Source organism: Dromaius novaehollandiae, chromosome Z (genome assembly GCF_036370855.1).
Source record: "Dromaius novaehollandiae isolate bDroNov1 chromosome Z, bDroNov1.hap1, whole genome shotgun sequence".
In the NCBI taxonomy this organism is placed as follows: domain Eukaryota; kingdom Metazoa; phylum Chordata; class Aves; order Casuariiformes; family Dromaiidae; genus Dromaius; species Dromaius novaehollandiae.
The window spans coordinates 85,074,432-85,094,595 of record NC_088132.1 but is presented as its reverse complement, the minus strand read 5'-3'; the positions used below and the strand labels follow the sequence as shown (position 1 = coordinate 85,094,595).

Here is a 20,164-nt window from a genome sequence, read left to right as displayed (position 1 = left end):
GGCTGTGGGGTCTACCACAGCAGTAACTTCCGCCTATTCGTCGTTACCTGCATCACGTCACCAGTGTGGTCAATCCTCCTGCTAGCAGCAGCCTCTGCCGTCTCGTGGGACACTCCCAGCAGCCAAGAGCCAACGCTGACTCGCAGGGAATTCAGGCAGCAAGACCGAATGACGCGTTATCGCAGGTTCGCCGCGCTCTCCTCCACCCCGCTCCCAGCTGACACACCAAGCACAGTTTGGGGTAAGAAAATAAGAGGTTGTAGAAGCAATTGTTTTCCTTCCACAGCATGGTTCTCTGGGGAGGATAGTCTCAATGGAAAGCTAAACAATGCTGAAACTGTTAATCAGACTGGACTTGTTGTTCCTCCCAGTGTTAAACAAAAACTAGTGTATTATACTGCAGGAACCTGGTATACGCTGAAGCATTAGAACAAGCAATATGATAAAACATTCAGGACAATCAATGAAGGCAAATTACTAGTAAGTTAGAGATGTTAAATGCAGTGTATGCCATACTGCGACTGATGACAGAAGAATACAGCAAAGAACAAAGATTTTTTGTGTAACACATTAACAGCAAGTGTTTTAAATCTTGCTTCCAACAGCCACAGAGGACACAGAATTTAAACATAATAGAAATCTGCCATTTATTCTGTGAAATTTTTAATTTACATCTCCATCTGCGTGAAGCAGCAGAGGGAAGTTTCTTACTGTTTGTTCCAAGTCCAGAAGATGGCGAGCTCCATGTAAAAGCACTACCAGCAAGAGACTTGAGCCATCAGTCTCCACAACAGGAGGGGACCTTGGCAACGAGGGCTGGGTTAAATGAATTAAATTCCCCAGTGATTACTGTGCCAACACCTGGGTGAAAAATGCAGGTTACACAAACTCCTCCGAGGGAAACTCACCTGTACTGTCTCGAGCGAGCAGCGTGCCGCTGACACCCTACAAGTCAGGCCATGACACGGAGCCACATCCTTTGCTGATGCAGGCCAACTTCACTCACATCAGCCACATACATGACTAAACGGGCACATGCACTATTAAAAGGCTATGAACTTTTAAAATCATTAGCAGGTGGAGGAACAAAACTTTTATATAACATGAATGTCATTTCATTCCTCCACGCTTTTTTTGGCTGCTAGGTAAACAAACTCCATTGTTTCTCCTTAAAATATTTTATTTCATGATTTTCTTCCATACATTACTATTTAAAAGTTTATGATCTCCACAGCCAGTATGTTCTCTTGGCCACTACTCTTGCAAGTCACACACTAACTAAAGTTATCGACAGATGTGGCAATACAATATGTAAAAGCCTCCACCCACCAGAACAGAGGGTGCATGCTATGCGCTCACTGCCCAGAAACACAGTTTCAGTTGATGCTCCTGGGAAATGTCATATCACTCTTCATCCAACTGTACAATAAAAGGCGAGTCTGAACTTCTGAGAAGCCCCTTGCTAAGCGCTTTCCCCTTGAAACGCAGGGGATGTATACTTTTGAACAGAACTCACCCCTGACTTGAGGAAATTTTGTTGGTCTCCTGGTGCAGACGTGGCTATGGCCTGGAGACAACGTGCGTTTGCTATTTACAACATAGCTTCCGAGACTGCAGTCTACTTAAATTGTCTTTTTACATCCAAGTGGACAGAAACCACAGTTGTCAGAAGTTCTCAGAAACCAGCGCCTGGGGGTACCACAGGAAATCTACCTAAAAGGAAATACGACTAAGCAATTGAGCATACAGTACTTAATATTACCCCTGCCTCCAACTGGCTATCATCACACCCTGGCTGGCAGCAACTATCACTCAAAAACCTGCCTCCTGCGCCTGCTCCCCAGCCTGTTCCTAGGAAAGTGAGCAGGCGCCACTAGCTTGGGAGGAGCGAACGGTTTTAACCAAGCCAGCACTGACTGAAGCAGGTCCGATGGCAAATGCACACAGGCGGTTTGACTGGCAGGTCCACAGAAGTAACAACCTTCACCAGGAGAAAGAGGAGGTGAAACTGGAGATGGTAAAACCTCTTCAGCTGGTATCACACTAACTGCACTCAAAGTAACCGTTTTTCAAAAGTTGCCTTAAAAAATTAACTAGAAAGGCACTTACAGGATGAACTAGGTGAGATCCCAAAACTCACAGTGGACCTGTAGTAACAGGAATATTCTTCATGGAAACAGACTTCGAAGCATTTTGTCTGCCAGCAGGGAAAAAACAAATCAAACCAAAATAATCCTTATTTTAGAGGTGATAGGAAGTTTGCCATGAGTCATCACCTAAGATTAAGTTTTTAGTTAAAGAGATGGTTATTTGTCATGCGAATGTGTTTGTTAAGATGGGTTTATGAAAAAACTTGTGTGTATACAGAGGTTAGTGAGGCCCGTCAAAGCACTGCAGTTGCATCTCCTTCCCAAAGAGGAGACCAGGAAAAGCGGTGAGGAGCAGGGCCGAGGTCAGCACCTTCCCCACAAGACAGGTTCACACTAGTCTACACTGTCTCACTCACTAGGAAAATATTTCCTAATTTTAGCAATTAGTTGCATGCCCAAGGAGATGTGTAAGTATGATCTTTTAAAATTAGTTTTCCAACCCTGGTTACACAGTTCAATGTTATCCCTCAAAATATAGGACTCCTAAATAAACCCAGACCCTGGAACAAAACAAGCAGACACAGATTTATTTTGAAAAAAATATATACTGTCGGAAGTTCTGTCATTACAAAACACCTTATGCTGCATGGACTAAAGCAGTACTAATTCAAAGATGCAACAGATCTTAAAATGCTGAGGACAGAGGAAGCGTTCTGCAAACTCGGACTACACCAAGAGGCTGACACTCGGAAGAGCGGAGGAGCACTGCGGTGAAGCTGGAGCAGCAGTGCACAGGGTTATTACCACCAGAACTCTCATACTAACTGGTTCCAGGAATAACGCTGGATCTAAACGCTGACAACCGAACCACTCCAGCTTTGCAGTGACGAACAGCAGGTACCACCACGGGGCACTCCAAACAGCTGGGACAGGCCTAAGGAAACACGCTTCAGACTGATTTATACAGAGCCTGCTTTTCGTTCATCAATACTCGGCTAAGATTGTGCCACTACAGACGTCTGTAGTGGCACAAGAAAAAGAGTGATGTTTTGGGGAGGCACAGATAATGCTTATTTTTTTCCCCTTCATGTGCCCTTATGAAATTGAAGGAAAAAGATGACTTTATCTGATTTAACATAAACTGTAAGGTTATTCCGTTTAAAAAAATTGCAGCCCACATTCTTTCTTGAATGGATCCACGACAGACTAATAATATTTAAACAGCAGTAGCAGACTCCCTGTTGCCTAAAGTTATTGGATACGCAAGAGATATACAGACTGTCTTGCAAAGAAAATAAATAATTAAAAAAAATCTAAATGACCCCCTGAATTCCAGAGGTAGATCAAACTACTGCCCAACAACGGAGGCTTCATCTATTAACGTAACGTATATCATATACTCTAACCCAGCATAATTCTCCCGAAAGCCACTCAGAATATCTCAAACCGGGGGCAGAACCACTGAGAACAGGGATTTCATTTCTTTGCAGTCAGGTATTTACACATCTTTACCCGCATTTCCAAGTTCTTATAATGGCTCCTGTCAGTGCAGTTACTGGGCACCTTTAAAGAAATAAATAAATATTGAAGTGTTTGCCCTTGTTTTCCCTTCATAGTAACAAAATTATTTCCTACTGTCTTCCTTTCAGCATCCCCATGCCTCCATCTTCGCTTCTGTCTTCCCATCTTTACTATCTTTTCTCTTTGTTTCTAAATGCAACTAATGGAAAGATAATTTGCATAAAACTTTCAAAACAATATTAAGACTACTATCTTTTAGTTCCCAGTTTACATTTTATTTCTATTCTTACACATTTATAAAATATTTAATGTTCACTGCAAGCTACACAATTTATGGGTAGAGAAACCCGCGACCTAGCAGCATCTTCAGCACACCACGAAGGTACGAGCGACCATCCACAGTACAGGACAGAGAAAGGAGAACGAGGCCAGCTTGGTCTCAGCCAGTTATAACACAGTCAGCCTTACATTAAATACAAAAAAATACATTAAATATTAAATACAGGCTTCAAAGTGAGATGGAGCAGCATGCGCAAGCAGCAAGCAAGCAGGCTCACCTACATCAGGAAATGGAGCACCACAACACGGGTGCAGATATGGGGCAGACGCTTCTCCTTCTTGCCTCAGGTAGCCTGGCACGCACAAATGTAACAAACTGTGTGCCACCATGTACTAGCTCCTTAAGACACCATTTTAAAAGTTATCTTAAAAACTGGGCTCATACATTAGGACAGGCTGAACTGCATTTTTATCCTGCTCTTTATGCCCACGAAGATTAACTGGCATTAGTGGGGAAACTCTGGAGATAAACTAATCTTGACCGAAATCCATCCTCTGCAGACCTTAAACCAGCACCCGGATTCCAGGTGGGGGAAGCGAGGAGGGCAGCAGCTCAGCTCTTTAGTTCACTGACAATGATAAACACATATAGGATTTGCTGTATTTTAATACACAGCAGGAGAACTTACAGCAATAAAAATCTATGTTGGCTGGCGGCAAAATTGCATAATAAAAACTAGCTGCCAAGTTATACCTGCTCCAGTTACTCATAGAGAAGTCTGAAAAAAACGCTAGTGTTAAATCAGCCCTAGGATTTCTACAGCTATTTTTGGAAGAGGCTGCATTCCTCTCTTCCGCGCTTCTCCCCACGCTTGACTACTTGAGCAGAGATGCCCAGAGGAAACAAATGGAAAGACCACGGAAGATCCTGACCTAACCTCAGGTTGCAGCTCCTGAGCCCTCGTGACCGCAGAAGTGCTCCTCCAGCCACCGCACCCAGCCTCAAAGCGCCCGTCTGTCCGAGCGCTGCACCACGCTCGCCTGGGCAGCCCGTGCTGCAAGGGCCCAAGCTGCCCCGGCTCCTCGCAAACCACCCCAGCAGCTCCCCTCCGCCTCCTCCCGCAGCTACACCCTCCCGCCCAGCCACGACCCCCAGCTGGGTTCCTGCCCCCTCAGAGGGTCGCATTCACCCACCGATGGATGGAGAACACACCAACGGAGAGGCTGGCTCCCAGAGCAGCTTTCCTCTCCACTGACCACCATCGCACCCCCGGGCACAGGACGCGCGCACACGGCCACAGCGGCCTTCGGTCCTCTGACCTGCAGCCAGCTCAGACTGCCACGAGCCTGCATCTAACGGCTCCCACAGAGACAACTGCTTTAGAACAATTGATTTACAAATTGATAGTTATTTGCAGTAGCTTATTTGTATTTGTGTGCACCATCAGTCACTTACTGTTTCGGGGGACTAAGCAGCAGCTCCTGCACTCGAAATTTAATGCTACTTTCACTAATCATTGCTAGCATCAGGAGATGACATGGCAAAAGCCAACAGCTTTACTTCCTCCGATGCGGAAAAACTAAGATGCAAATGTGCTAGTGGAAAAGTGCTCTAGCCCACCAGTTATCAGGGAACAGTACAGGAGCCCTTAGAGCAGCTCAGACATGCTGACAAGGAGTAATCATTGGACAAGCAGCAAGGACGGGAAATTACAGTATTTTACCTGTTCTTTGGCAACTCTTATCACATATGAAGAACCTACAATAAGCTTCAAAGCGAAATCAAAACACGTCTCACAAAATAAGTGAAATAGTTACCGACCTGCACAAAACAATTTCCCAAGCAAAGCTTACTGCCAAGTAACATCCACCCATCGATAATCGGTCTAGTGAGAGTAACACAGGCCGCCGCATTCCCTTCCACTCACTTTACCCAACACACAGGTGATGCAGGCACAGCTCTGACCGCACCTACGCCTGCTAAGAGCCCCAACCGCCTTCAGAGGCGCTTGCAGGTCCGAGGGGAAAGGAATCTGAGAGAACCAATTCTAAAGGATTTTGCTAATGGCAATTATTTATGTTCATCTTAATAACCTTCCAAAAAGCTTTTTAAAAAATTGGGATCAGTCATTTCAATCTGCAATTCCAACATCTATAATGGGTTACTCTGTACAGAATCCACTTCTGTCCAGCACAGGCTTCCACTAAAGACAGTGTTAACAGGAAAACATGCCTGTCTGCAGAACAACTTTATTTCTCATCTGCAAATAAAGGGTGCAGTTATGTAGTTCACATAGAAGCTGAAGTTTTTCTACTTCATAATCAACAACAAAAATTCTGCAGAATAAATCCTATTCTCTGCTACTTCTCTCAAGTAATACATCTCTAGCACTCATGGAGCCTTGCAATTTCCAAGCACACAATGTTAGATAACGTGAGGAATTGTTTAACCAAACATCACTACTACGGCTCATGAAGCCGCGCTCTTCTCAAGGGCCAGCCTCTCCGAGAAGGACAGCAATCACTGTTCAGTTGCATCAACGGCTGCTGCTCATCACGGTTACTGCTTTAACCCTCCCCTGAGCACGCAGGCACACCTGAGCGAGCCAGCACAACGGCTGCACTGCACTGCTGCAGCGAAGGTTATGTTTTATGAGAAATAACTCCTATTAACTTTGTGGGTTCTGGCAGAGTTACATGATGTCAGAATCTCTTATCTTACACCAATAAAAATAACTGTTGTGCTACCAGGACCCACAAAATGTTTTAAAAACCCACCACCACACATGTGGCAAAAAGCATTGTTTGCAGCACTTCTAGTCCTTATTGTACCGGCATTAGCCTTCACCGAACTTGGGCCATACTCACAACCATAAATTATGATTCTGTTCTTCAGCAGCCAGGCAAACTTCTGGACAACTGCAAGGTGGGCAAGTAGGAAGCTGCGACAAACAGTAAAGCTGCAAGGGAGAGAGGTACTATCCGGGGCCAGCAGCAGAGTCTTCACCACCTGTCCCCACCGTCTGGGGCTGCTGCTGCCCCAGCGGTCCCCAGGTTCTCTGGGGTGACCACAGCGACTCAGGGCCAGGCACGACCCGCCGCCGCCTGCCGCAGCCCCTGCAGCTCCCACCACGCAGGCCGGTCTCTGACGATCTGGGACCAGCTGCCATGCCTTATTGTCACTCAACATGACACTTAGTTCTGAAACCTCAAAACCGTTTTTATTTTTCACTTACATAAATTGTTGTTCCACCAGTAACTTCCATAAAAACAAAAAATCGCTGTGTCGTCTTTAAACATACCCAGAACCCCATTGTACGTACCGGACAAATACAGAACAAAAAGGTGACCCAGGGCCCTAGGAGCAGGCAATCCAAGCATGCGATGAGATAAACAGACACAGACAGACAGGTGAATACAATTAAAGAGCAAATAGCTCCTGGCAGCATGATGGGATAGGTATCAGTGCTGGTGCCTTTGGCTATTAGCTTGGCTTGTACAAGTGCTACTGCAAAGATGGAGTTGTACAGTGACCAGCAGAGTCAAAGGAGAGTAAGCAAAACTTGTTTAAAAATTTAACGGATTAGTGAGGGAGCCAGACCTCATGGAGTAAGCACCGACATCAGCAGACAACTGCATGCAACTGAGAGCAGTAGCTTCAAAGAAAGGAAGGTGACGTGGTCAAGCCAGCAAGGTTGGGGGCAGGGGTCTTTCTGCAATAAATGAATGAATCAAGGTATGTTAACCCAAGCAAGAAAAACAGGATGTGAAATAAACGAGATGGGCGATGATGACAGGCAAGGAGCCCAAGGAGGGATCCATCTCAGATTTATGCTTGAAGGACCTGCAAGCTTCTCAGACAGGACATGCTGGCATACAAGTGATGCAGGCACGCAACACAGGCAGAGATACTGCTGTGAGCAGAGAAGCATGAAGCTGCCTCAGGCTCAAACCTAAGGAAAAAAAAAATCAAGTTTTAGATACATTAAGTCTGAGTTGGAGGCTAGACATCCATGATATATCCAAACCAGGATCATGGCCCACAGCTTGGACAAGATGGAAATGGCCCCCACTGACAGAAAGGCTCATGAGTTATCAGCACAGATGTGCTGGCTGAATTTGTAACTGCAGCTGGGAAAATGAGTAAGCCTGGAAAAGTCCAAGAAACTGCCATTCTTAGAAAAAGATACTTGTGCTTCACCTGCTGGTGGGAATAAACTGAATTCATAGCTCTATATGCACAGCTATCAGGAAGCTTCTTCTGGCTTACAGACCCTCCTTCATACCACAGAGAAGTGGAGGGGAGACTATCCTGGAAAAGGACAGAATGGGAAATAAAACATCACAGAGCCCTTAGCTGGTCCTGCGTGCTTCAGAGTGAAATCCAGAAAGGTCGGCTGCCAGGATCGAGGAGGGCAGGAAAACCCTACCTCCACAGTCCCCGACCATCCCACTGCCTAAAAGGTCCAATTGTATCTTAGTATCAGCAGTGTTTTGTTATCATCCTGTGTTTGGTATCAGCACTATGGATCCTTTGCATTCACATGGCATTTCCCCATGCTAATTTTATCAAATTACTTGATTGTAACATTTATTTTGTAATTCAGTTTTGAATCCTCTGGGTAATAAGGCTTTCGAAAATGAGCAAGTATTTTACTGCTTCCTGGTTATGTTTTATAGGTTACAACGTTTTGCTTGAGCTGTTAAATAATGCAAAAATCACCTTACTCATTCTGTTAAAGATGACCTTAAGGATACGCATTGTGTTCTTGCTAGCGTCTGACTTCAGTTAAGCTGGAGAGAAGAGGCAGGCTTTAAAAGTTAATGATTATGCAACAACTTTATTTTGCTACATTAGATACAAGGCTTTCCCTCCCAAGATGCTCTAGTATTTTCTTTTTTTTGAGCCAATAATTTCTGCCTTCCTTTTACTCAGCCTCAGGGAGTAGTATGTGGTTATAAGAGAGACGTTTTTTTAAAAAAATAACAATAACACCTGCCTTCATATTGTTTCTCTAAAACAATTTATTTTGTTTTTACTAATTCTCTAAAACGAGAAAAATTTTTGCTTCTTTAAAGCAAAAACAAAGGTCAAATTGTGATGGATTATTCTCGAGTTTAAAGGAGTGAAGTTTCACTGGCACTTCAGTAAAGAACAGATAGAGCAGTAAAACAGGTTCAAGTCATTTGGGAGATCTGCACAGGTTTAAGAGATGCTAGCAGTATTATACTGATTTATATCGTAAGTGCTAATTCCAATGAAACAAAGACTTGAAAATAGAGTAAGAGCCATCTGAAATCTAAAATGCTAGAAGTCCTAAAATGTACATGGACAATCCCAGCTCTGAAATTTTAGGACAGAAAAAAACCAAATACTTTACACACAAGAAAAACTCCACATAAGAAAACTTCAAGTTTGATGGATGTTTCAGCACGGCACTTGCAAACGACGGATAAGCTTGCCAGACTTATGTAATAAAATACCACCCATTACTGCTGTATGCCTTCCATAACCACAAGACGAAAACAATTCACAGGCTTGTGCTGTTGAGCAAGAGAGCAACATTTATATTCATTTATCAGAGAAGAAACAATACAGTTACACTAGGACTGTTCTCTTTTCTTTTGCTTAGTTGAAGACATGATGTAGCAACAAATTGCATCCTGGGAAGCTATCAGACACAGACAGTCTTTCAGCTGTAAGATATGGGACACTCCTAAATTTAGGAAGAAAAAAGGAAAATACATAAAACATTGAAGCTGCTGCTGTTTTAAATCCCTTCCACTCAATGGTTTAGTGTGATCAGCCGAAGAGGAAGAAAAGCCAGAAGTTCTGACCCAATTTTTCAGGTTTATCTCAGAAAGTTTTGTCTGTATGTTCCCTTTTCTTGTAAGGATATAACATTCTGGTGAACTAGGAGTTTATAGAAGATGTCAGGCAGGTGAAAAATTTGAGTGTCTGAAAACAGGCACTTCCTTTTTTAAAAAAAGGAGAGACATTTTAAATGTCTCTCTGTACATGGCACCTAATCTACCAAGCAATTATCTGACTGAAATTCTTCTACACGATGACATTATAAACCTTCAAAATGGTTACTAAGTCCCCTTACTCATTAGCCTTTGAAGCAAGACCATCTAACTCAAGTAAACAACATTTCTCTACCCATCTATAGTACAACAGCTACTGAAATACATTACGTTTTTCAGGATGCACTGGACATATGCATGAACGGATAAAACCCTGCTGATTTTGGTGAAAACTGGGAAAGTCTGATCTCCATTAAAGACAACAAAGTACCAGATAGTGACAAAAGCTGAGGACATTCTCTGGTGCCCTCTGCTGCCAGCTGCCGAAAGCGAACTAGACATGACCTGCTTCATTTCTCCCGTCTGCTCCTCAGCCTTCAAGCACAGAGGCTGCCCACGGCAGAGCACCCCAAATGCCTGGCTGGCTGCCTATGCGGATCTGTAGTGCGAATGATCCTTCAGGAACTCCCCATGATGAAAACTAAAGCCACCATAATACGTGTATCAATTTAATGAATACACTGATAAATGTCATACCTACACTTAGCAGCCCAATACCGCACGTTTTACTCACTTGCATGAGGCTGAATAAGCATTAAGGCTTCTAAAAACCAGATTTCATACATAAAGATATCTATTCTCCATCTTATTTCTAATAAGCAAACTTTAATCTCCCCTCACAACACCACTCTCAGCTATCCACTAACCATCATTTGGACAGGGCTTTGTTTAGCTGTCCTTTGAAGTGTTTTCCTGAGGTCCAGCTCGAAGCCGTTGCTCAGCCAGGTCTGCCATTACTCTCCAACGCAGAGAGGAACTGGCTCGCGCTGCCTCCAGCCACCGCCCCCCTGGCGGGGTTGTGGGTCAGTGTCTCCTTCTGCTGGGCCAGTGCAAGTGTTTGAGAGACCAGAGCATGAACCCAATCGCCCTATAAACTGCTGCTAGTAAAGAGAAGGAATAGGATAAGCTACTGCGCAGGGATGCAATGAGCAGCTGGAAGAGAAAAAGACAGGAACTTAAGAGTTTTTGTTGCTTGCAAATACACATGATCAACTGCAGCCTCACTACTCTTCCTCAGTAACTCCACCACCGGTAGTATCTTGAGGACACCCAACAGTGAAGGGTCTGCCCTAGCAATACCTGTTATTACAACATTATTTGAGCATGTGTCTTCCAAAACTCTCAGGAGAAGCCTAACAAAACAAGAAAGTACAAGGGGACTTATCAAACCTTGGGAATGAGAAAGCAGGAGACAACCCTGGCTCACGTATTTACTGAGGTTGGATATACCACCACTGACAAATTCTGACTTCAGAAAACCACCATCTGCTATCTGCATAGCACTGGTTTAGTATGAAATTGCTTTAATGGTTCAGAGTCACTCCAAACTCCTGAGCAGTCAGTCTCACACCTGAAAGCATTACGCCAGATCAGCTACTCTCTGTCCATTCTATACGGACTTTATATGCCGAATCCCTGTGCATTTTGCCCCGCTTTACTGATGTAAAAACAGCACTGAAGTGTAAAGCTGGCATGAAGTTTATGTTGTTCTGACTGATTCAACAAAAGCGTAAACACATGTGTACTGCTGGTTATCCAGCAGGGATGGGGTTTCCTTTCGTAATTATAAAGCCACAGCATCAGAGCAGGTTAAGAGCCACCAGCGCGTGTGAAGCACCCACACGTACAGACACGTCTGGGATGGGACAGGACAGGACGCGGTGACATACAGCAGTCTTACCCAATGAACAGAGTTAACAGAACCGAGCTCCTCTCAACTGAGCTAATACTAACGGCCTTAGGCAAACCGACCTCTTCCAAGCTTTGTAATTCTGTAGAGATACATAAAGAGCAATTAAAAAAAATTACATCTCATTTTGCCTTTGAATTTTAGAAAGCTGATCTTGCTTTTCAAATTTCAAGTTGAGCTAAGAAAAGAGCATCTTTAACAAGCTTTGATCATACGTTTTTTGTTAAAATTCTGCAGTATCTTCCCAAAGCCCTCAGAGTGGTCACGTTTTGTTGTTATATTTTGCACAGGAGGGCTCATCTGCTTTATTATTAGGTGCCTTTGGAAGCTTTCAGGAATCCCATTGCAGCTCAGCTGTTTGAGCACAGTTGTGCCAACACAAACCCTGACAGAACCCACCTGTACAGGCAGGTTTATAGGAGAGGAGACTTCAGGAGTTTCTGCAGGGCGATCTACAACAGCAAACTACCTAGTTTCTACACAAGAGATAGTTTTTGATCTAAATCATTTAAGCCAATACTGTCCAGAGGACAGACTGAGAATAGGCATTAGTGGATGTAAGCAAAAAAAAGTGAAAGAAAAGCAGTTTAAAAGTTTAGTATCCACAACTAAAAATCTTCTAAAACTATGTTCTTCATAACAGTGACAAAATCTTTTGACAGCTTCATTTTGACAAAATTATGAAAATTAAATTATTACACACATGGTAAAAAATCTGAACGGAAACTCTTGTTGGGCTATGCCATCTCTTAAGGCAAAGAGAAAGAAGGTCCAGCCCATCCTTATGTTTTAGCCCGCTTTTTACATGTCTTCCAAGGAATTTAATAACTTATCTGTTCACTAGCTGTTCATTAGAGTTCTGTTTAACCCTTTCAGCATTCTTTCTTCTTTCAAATGAGATGGCAGATGGCAAATTTAGGCTATTTGCTTTACAGACATTATCTGCTGAATGTTCACCTCACACACCCAAAATTACTACAATTCCGTGCAGTTAAAAAAATAAAATTAAAGAAGTGACTAAATCTTATTTCAGTTAACCAGTGCAGCAGCTACCTTGTCAACCCTTTCCATTTCTTTCAGGTCACTCTCGCTACCTATTACTTTACTGTCAAAATCTGAACTTATTTTTTTATCCCTTTGCATTCCAAAGTATAGCTTGGTCTGGATTTAATGAGGTTCTCAATTGGCTTCTTTCCGTTCCCCCTACCCCATAACACGTTGATTTCTGCTATACTAGAAAATCTTCCAGTTTTTCATTGCATATTGAGCCAACTGTCACTTCAAATACACTGCTATCAAACTCTCCCCCCAATGCAATACTGTAACAGCCACGTGTTGAATGATTCATTATTAAAAGAAAAGGCAACGACAGTGGAGATAACGGAACAAGAACTCACCACAGTTGCATCCTAATGCCTGCTAAAGCACTCACTCATGTTTGCAAGGATAAAGAGTTTTATTTGATGAGTATTTTTGTTGAAGTAGCATAATACATCAAGATTTTCCACTAAAATTCAACTCAGATCAGCCAGTGCTCCCTTGAAACACAGTAAGGGCATGACGAATGAGAAAACTATTAAGTTAGCTACAGCGTACACACAGCAATGGTATGGAGCAACCACACCACTCTTTGGGTAAGACTAAAACACTTACTATCAACAACATTGCACAAAATTCAAAGAATAGAAGATTTATATTGCTCCAAATACTGCATTTCTCAAAGCCTTAAACCAGCAGAAGGAAGGTGATTTCCTATATTTCATTTTCCAACTAGAAAAAAGAAATACAACATGAATCCTATTCCACTAGAGCAACTGCCATCTGTGCAAGTGGCTTTGTTGAATTCAATCACTTAAAAGGTTTGCATTACAGAAACCTCTAGTTTTGCTCCACGTCCAGGAACTCTTGGAGACAGGATATACACTATATTTTACACTCTGGAATATATTCCATTTTGCAATACTGAAACATTTCTCCAGAAATTACATTCTCCTATGAACACACTTAAATACAATTAACTTTACTAGCTAAGATTTTCAACTAATGGTTGATGCCAAAAACCATTTTGTTATGTGCACCACAAAAGCAAGCCAAGAATTTGAGTTTCCTCTATTTTTATGCACAGTAAATCATTTTAAAGAAAACAGACGTTCTTGATAAACACATTTGCTTATGCAGGTGCTTACTAAACCAGCCACCAGAGGGAGCTTTATTGTTTATAAAGATAGTATGTGCAAAATCCTACAGCACAGTGCACTGAGGAGTCCGTTTGATCACCAAATTATTTACAAAACCAAATATTCTGTTTGGTTAGTTTTTATGACTAACTCACCTCAATTAATTAGTCTCCAACAGACAGAGGAGAAGTCAGTAAGCGAAAGAACTGAATGTTTTAAAACTCAATTCCAAGGCAGCACCCACGCTAGCTCTTTCATGGGCATACTTTTCACCAGAATTTTCCATTAGTTAAAAGGGAACTTACCATAACTCACACCGGACTAGAAATAGCAGTGCTGGGCACAGCGGAACAGGTAAAAGGTGCATGTCTGCTGTTATTTGCTAGCCGCACACACTTAGCCATCACGCGTGCTCTTACTGCCATTGCAAATCAAGAGTAACAGAGCAGGCGTGAATGAAAGGATTCAGGCACATTTCACACGGCCTTGTTGTGAACGGGGGCACGCAACGTGATTTAAAACCCCTGGGAGGCTGGAGCCTCACGGCCACACCACTGCAGGGAAACCACCAGGGTTCGAGGCAGGGAATCCGAGAAGGAATAAGAACATCCACACCACAGTGTATTATTTCACACAGCTAGTAATAAGCAGAAAACATTTTCTTCTCATTTATACATCTGCATTCACCTTTACTACTTGTGAATGCATTTGTGTGTGAATACACAGAAATTGTATTTATAAACGTGTGCCATGACTGTGCCAAACAACATAATGGCCAGGCCAGTGCTACCTTCAGAAGTGCTGCATTATTTAAAAAAATCAGTGTGGGTTAATTTTAAATTAAAATAAATTATTACATCACTACATTTTCTATATATTCTTAAATTCTTTTTTAATCTTGTGCTTTTTCAAAATGGTGTAAAAAAACACTGCAACAGCAAGGGGGGAATTATATGCAGTGAAGCACTCAAAGCTACAGTGGTATCACCCATTTCACCGGCTATTACAAAAGCATTTGCCCAGAAGAGTGATATGAGGCTCATTTCCAGACATTAAGAATCCATTAATCCATGCTAAAAGCTTATCCACAGGTTAAAACACTCACCTTCTTATCTATGAATAACAGTATTCCATTCCCCTAACTTGGATTTGTAATCATTTTGTTTTATTCCAAGTCCACACTGGAATTACCTCCAGGAAAACATGTAAACTTGCCCGCTGAGGCAGAAGGTGCTCAGCGAACAGCACGAGTCACTGGAAGAAGCAGCTCCACTTCGACTCCAGTAAGACGTGAGCGTACACTGGGCTCCAGGGAGCAGATCTCCTTTGGCATTCCAAGGCTCCCCAGGCGGTAACCGCATCTGCACACAGCGGTTCGCACAGCGCAGCCTCATTCACCAATGAGGCTTCCAGTGCTGTCATAATGTGAGTAAAAACCAAACAGTAATAAATAATAATCTGTTCAATATGTTGCATGATTAAGATAAACTACATTATAATTTGCATCACTTAATTACATACAAGAATATCTTCAATAGCTGAATTTAATAAGACACAGCATTTAAGAAAGTTTGGAGGTAGAATAAAAGGAAATAAATATAAAATTATAATGCTTCGATTACAATACACTATGCCTGGTGGCAAACATATGCCCATGCCTGCACAGCAACGCAGACTGTAAGATACCTTTCAGGCCTATGCCAGAGGTAAGCGTGCAAACTAAGTTCACGAAATTCTCGCTTACAGCGCCTACTAGCCACTGCAGTGCAGCAAAGATCCCACGCAGTATAATTTTACAGGGCAAAACGTAACACTGTCGATAAAAAACTGAAGTCTACGTCAACTAAAATTCTGGAGATTAAATCCATCACGTTAAACCGTCACCTCAGATTACACAGAGCTACTACTTGTTCTTACACTCCAGTATATTTTGTGTCATTCTAACCATAATTCTAGAAATTCCAAACTCACACATGTCATCAGTTACTATCCAACTGTTCTCATAAGCCAAAAAATTCCAAAAAAACAAAATTAGAAGCACTGAGTCTTCTTTATTGCTGTAGTCTTCAGGAGAAAAATACTAGCTTCTGTGGTGCTCTGAACTGGCAGGAGATTCTCTTCAGATGCTATCAGGCAAAAATGGCTTTCAAACTCCACAAGTCTACAAGTGGTGGTTTTAATATTAAGTTAATTAAATACTGTAAGAAAAGCCCATTGAGATACAAAACACAACGCACGCTTTGTAGTTCACCTTTCATAGTCACACAGTAACGTTTCACTGTTCTGCCCCAGTACTAAAAACGCTGCCTGACTCAGCCAGGAGGGAGCACATCGGCTGCTGGGCCTGCAGTTCTGCAGTTCTAACGTTTTTCAAAAGATTTCACTAAACATCTTATGATTCACTCATTACAAAGTTTATAACTATCTAAAACATTTAGCACAGCATTGGACTGCCTCTCCCCCCAAAAGAGCATTACAGAGAACAGGAATTTGTCCTCGACACTTGATTCCATCTCTGAGAAGAGACAAAAAAATACGTGTTTTGTCCACGTATCCCAGAAGCGCCTGCGGACAGGCGGAGGCTGGGTCGGGTTACCACGCAGAGGCCCTGCTGTGCCTGCCACGAGAGATTGCGTGGACTGTGCCGTGGAGACCTTGGCCCGCACGAACCCTGGCTCTGCTCTTGCTGCCTGGGCGGACAGAAGCCCCCGGGCGCTCTCCCACGGGCTGGGGACGCTCCTGGGGCACACCGGTGCCTTCTCTTCCCAGGGCAGGAATGGGGCTGCTGGGCCAGCAATCTCCAAGCGCTGCAGGCAAAACGGGAACGGGGGAAGCAGAAAGATTTAACGGGAGACCGGTCGCTGCTGCACACCCCTTCGTCAAAGGCGCACAGAGGCGTGAGAGCACAGAACTGAGCGGCTCTTCCTCCACCCGCACGCGCTACCGACCCCCACGGTTCCTCTGGGCCCACGAAAGGGTCCTCAGCACGGCCCACCCAGTCCCCCAGGCCTTTGCCGGGTCTGCTAACAGGGGTCTCAGACACGGGTAGCTGCTGCCAGCAGCTAGCGCACGCTGAGCGTACAGAATAAAGTTATGTAACGTAACTTCCATCTCCTTCCAGATAAGAGGTTTGCCTGGGGCAATGGGCTAAAAGCTGCACCATCACAAGTCTCTTCCAGGCTGTTTTTTGTTTTGTTTTGTTTTTTTAAAACTGATGAAAGTTATTTAGGGGAGAATAAGAAAAATGGAGGGTCACAGAGGAAAATGCACATAGGAAGGATTACTTCTTGTATGTTTAGGATCCTGAACATACACTATACAGTAACTACCTTTCTATAACCTTTACATTTTGCTCATCCTCATGCTTAGTTCAAACATTACATACTCCCTCTGCCCCCAAAATAAGAATTTAACCATCTATTCCATATTCTCAACAAAACTGTTAACAGGATTATTACAAAACACACATACTTCACAACTACGTTAAAATGAATCTATTTGCAATGACTTCAATCACACTTAAGAGTCAAGCAGCGTGAAATGTTGAAATCTCAGCAAGATACGCAAAGCCCTTACAACAAGCAGTCAAATCCAACTTTAGCCGCCCCCCCCCCACTCACTTTCTGAAAGCTTGCCAGCACAACGATACAGGCATTTCACGAAGTTTGCGATGCATGATGCTGTTAGTCTTACTTTTACTACAGAGCTGTTTAAAATGAAGTTAAAAACATATTCCCAATTTATGTTTTTAACTCTCTGCTTTTATGGAAATCCTACTGTCTTGAGGGCAATTTATTTAAATATTTAAGGACCACATCAGCAGAACTCTGTTCAAATTCCACTTGGATTATGTGAATTTTGAAAGACAGCAGATTTTTTTTATTTATCAATTTCTAAACAAGTTTCAGGCGATCTTTTGGATAAGACTTCTTAAATAGTTACAAAAGATCCATGAAAAGTACGGCTGAAGGAGATACTACAATCCTTTAAAGAATTGAAGTGAATAAATACTAAAGAGATTCCCATTTTTCTCAGCTTACTTCTCTGAATTTGCCATAGCACTTCAATATTTATGTAAAATTCCTTCTAATAAACAGATTTGATATTTCAACCAGAAGTTTTGCTTCTTTTTTCAAAAGAAGTGATAGTTTAACACTCAGAAAAATGCAGAAACAAAATCCACCCAATTAAATATATCAACTAAAAAAATCCATAATAATACAAAAAGGCCAAATTAAACGATACAGAAAAAGCAAAGTTAGCACATTAAAATGACAACTCTACAGTTAGTGTTTTTAATAAAAATCTCATTTTCTCCGTGCCTTAGTCCAATCTTTTCTCCAAAATTTGTTCCTCAGCTCTCATATTTTGGTACTGCAGCATCTCGACTCCAACTGCAAGAGCAGGCGAAGAGCAAGAGCCCCATGGGGTGTGTGCTGACGCAGCAAGAGCAAGCAGCAGTACGCCGAGAGTGCAGCCTAGCCGCACCATCAACAGTACTACCATGAATCTACTCAGCAAGCACTACGTGTCCGATTACATCTACACATGAGCCGCTTCTTTTGCTGCTTATGGTTAGCATCAAAAGCTATTCTTCAAAATAGCAAATTGAGGGGAAGAAAATAAAAAAGCTTTGTCTTACCATATTCTGCATACAGCTACCAAAGGCACGTTTGTTGCAAATTTCACAAAAGAAATTAAAGTTGATTAAACTTTTAATCGCTGCTTTCAGGTAGTTTCAAGCTAGACAGGCAAGCTAATAAACAATTTGCAAGCATCATTAAAGATGTACAGGGAAATCTACAGGGAGGCTCATTTATAAATTCAGAAATTAGAGTCATTTCAATAAGACCTAAACTGGCTACCACTAACTTCAAAGTGATACTTCTACATAGTTTGGGGCATTTTTAGTAAAGAATCTCCTCATACTTAGGACTGAGATCAGCAGAGAATGTCAAACTTGGAGTTAGCCTTCAGAAAAAAAGAATGTTTTCTCCATCAGTTTTGACTTCAGAACCAGTTTCTCCCTCACTTACTACCTTAGAATGATCTGATACTTTAAATCGCTATTTACACAACAAGCCTAGGCTTGGAAGAAAGCTATTCCACCTCCTTTTTTAATAGGTGCATTTTACACCTGTGACTAATTCTTTCAAAACAAAAGACTTTGGAGAACAAACAAAGTGACTGTGTCTATACGTTTCCACTTGACCACTTAAAACCAGTTTTCTCATTTGGCAATAGTTATTCTGGCTCAAAGACCAGTGCAAACTAGGAATCCTTTGCTCCATCTTTCAATGCACACACGAGCAGGGAGACAACCCCAGCCAGTCTGCCCTGGGCTCTCTGGAAGGCTCTTTTTCCTCTCAGATCTTGGTTTAACACAGGTGGTTTCAAGGCTCAATCGAAAGCAAAACCTGGACTTGCCACAGCCAAAGCAAAAAAGCACAATTCATGCCAAACTCTTTCTTGCAGTAGACTTCTAATAGCATAAGCTAAATAAAGATAAAATGCTTTTATTGTCTTTCTATCTAAAATGTACTATTAGGAACTGCAGCAGTGGTATCCAGATATGTCTAAGAGTCCAAGAAAATTCAGTCTGGCTATCAAGTCAGACTTTGGTACTGAAAACCAGCAGAGCGTGAGGCTTTCTCAAATTGAGAGAGAGGGTGCTGCTGGCTTTTGGTCTTTCTTACATCATGGGGGTCATACGGGGAGACAGCTAGGGGCAATTGTAAACATTATCAAAACCTGCCAAAGTTTGAGTGCTTCCTTACACATTGACAGAACTAGGGCAGAAGATGAACTAAGGAACTGTTTCCTGTGGTGGAAGAGAGGATATTCCAGAGGGCATGTACAGTCATTAGTGTGATTAATGGCTTTCTTGCCAACAAACATCCCATAATTTGCATTGGTTGTAATCACGGAATAGGATCTCTCATTATGTTTACAACCAATTATAGTGTCCTTCTAATTTGTGTTTATTGTGTTTAAAAGCATAAAATACTCAATGCAGAACACCTACCTGGCTCCGAAGATGTCTTTTTTTGCTAGATCAATGCCAGAAACCACCTTTACCCTGAGGATACGAGACTCCTCCTGTTAATAAAAAAGAAGACAGGTTTAATGTTTATTCAGTAATTGATTTTCAAGATCACCACTTTACAAGAGGTTACACTGTGAATGAACTCTCAGCTTTTAGATAGTAGCAGTCTTTCCTAGGAGGTTTTTCCTTTCAAAATCTAACCAAGAGGTGTACATCTAATCTGTTAAAGAATAGCCCGAATGCAAACTTGAAAAGCATCCAACCTCACCAGCCA

At 42.4% G+C, this 20,164-nt stretch overlaps 1 protein-coding gene across 4 annotated transcripts in view; it reads right to left on the bottom strand.

The window, feature by feature from the left end:
- Window positions 1-20,164, bottom strand: part of LOC135324877 (E3 ubiquitin-protein ligase NEDD4-like) — a 197,431-nt gene that overhangs the window by 137,889 nt on the left and 39,378 nt on the right. For all 4 annotated transcript variants that reach the window (XM_064501903.1, XM_064501902.1, XM_064501904.1 and 1 more), the window contains exon 2: window positions 19,870-19,943. In XM_064501903.1, the coding sequence (XP_064357973.1) occupies window positions 19,870-19,943 (74 nt within the window). The remainder of the gene's footprint in view (window positions 1-19,869; window positions 19,944-20,164) is intronic.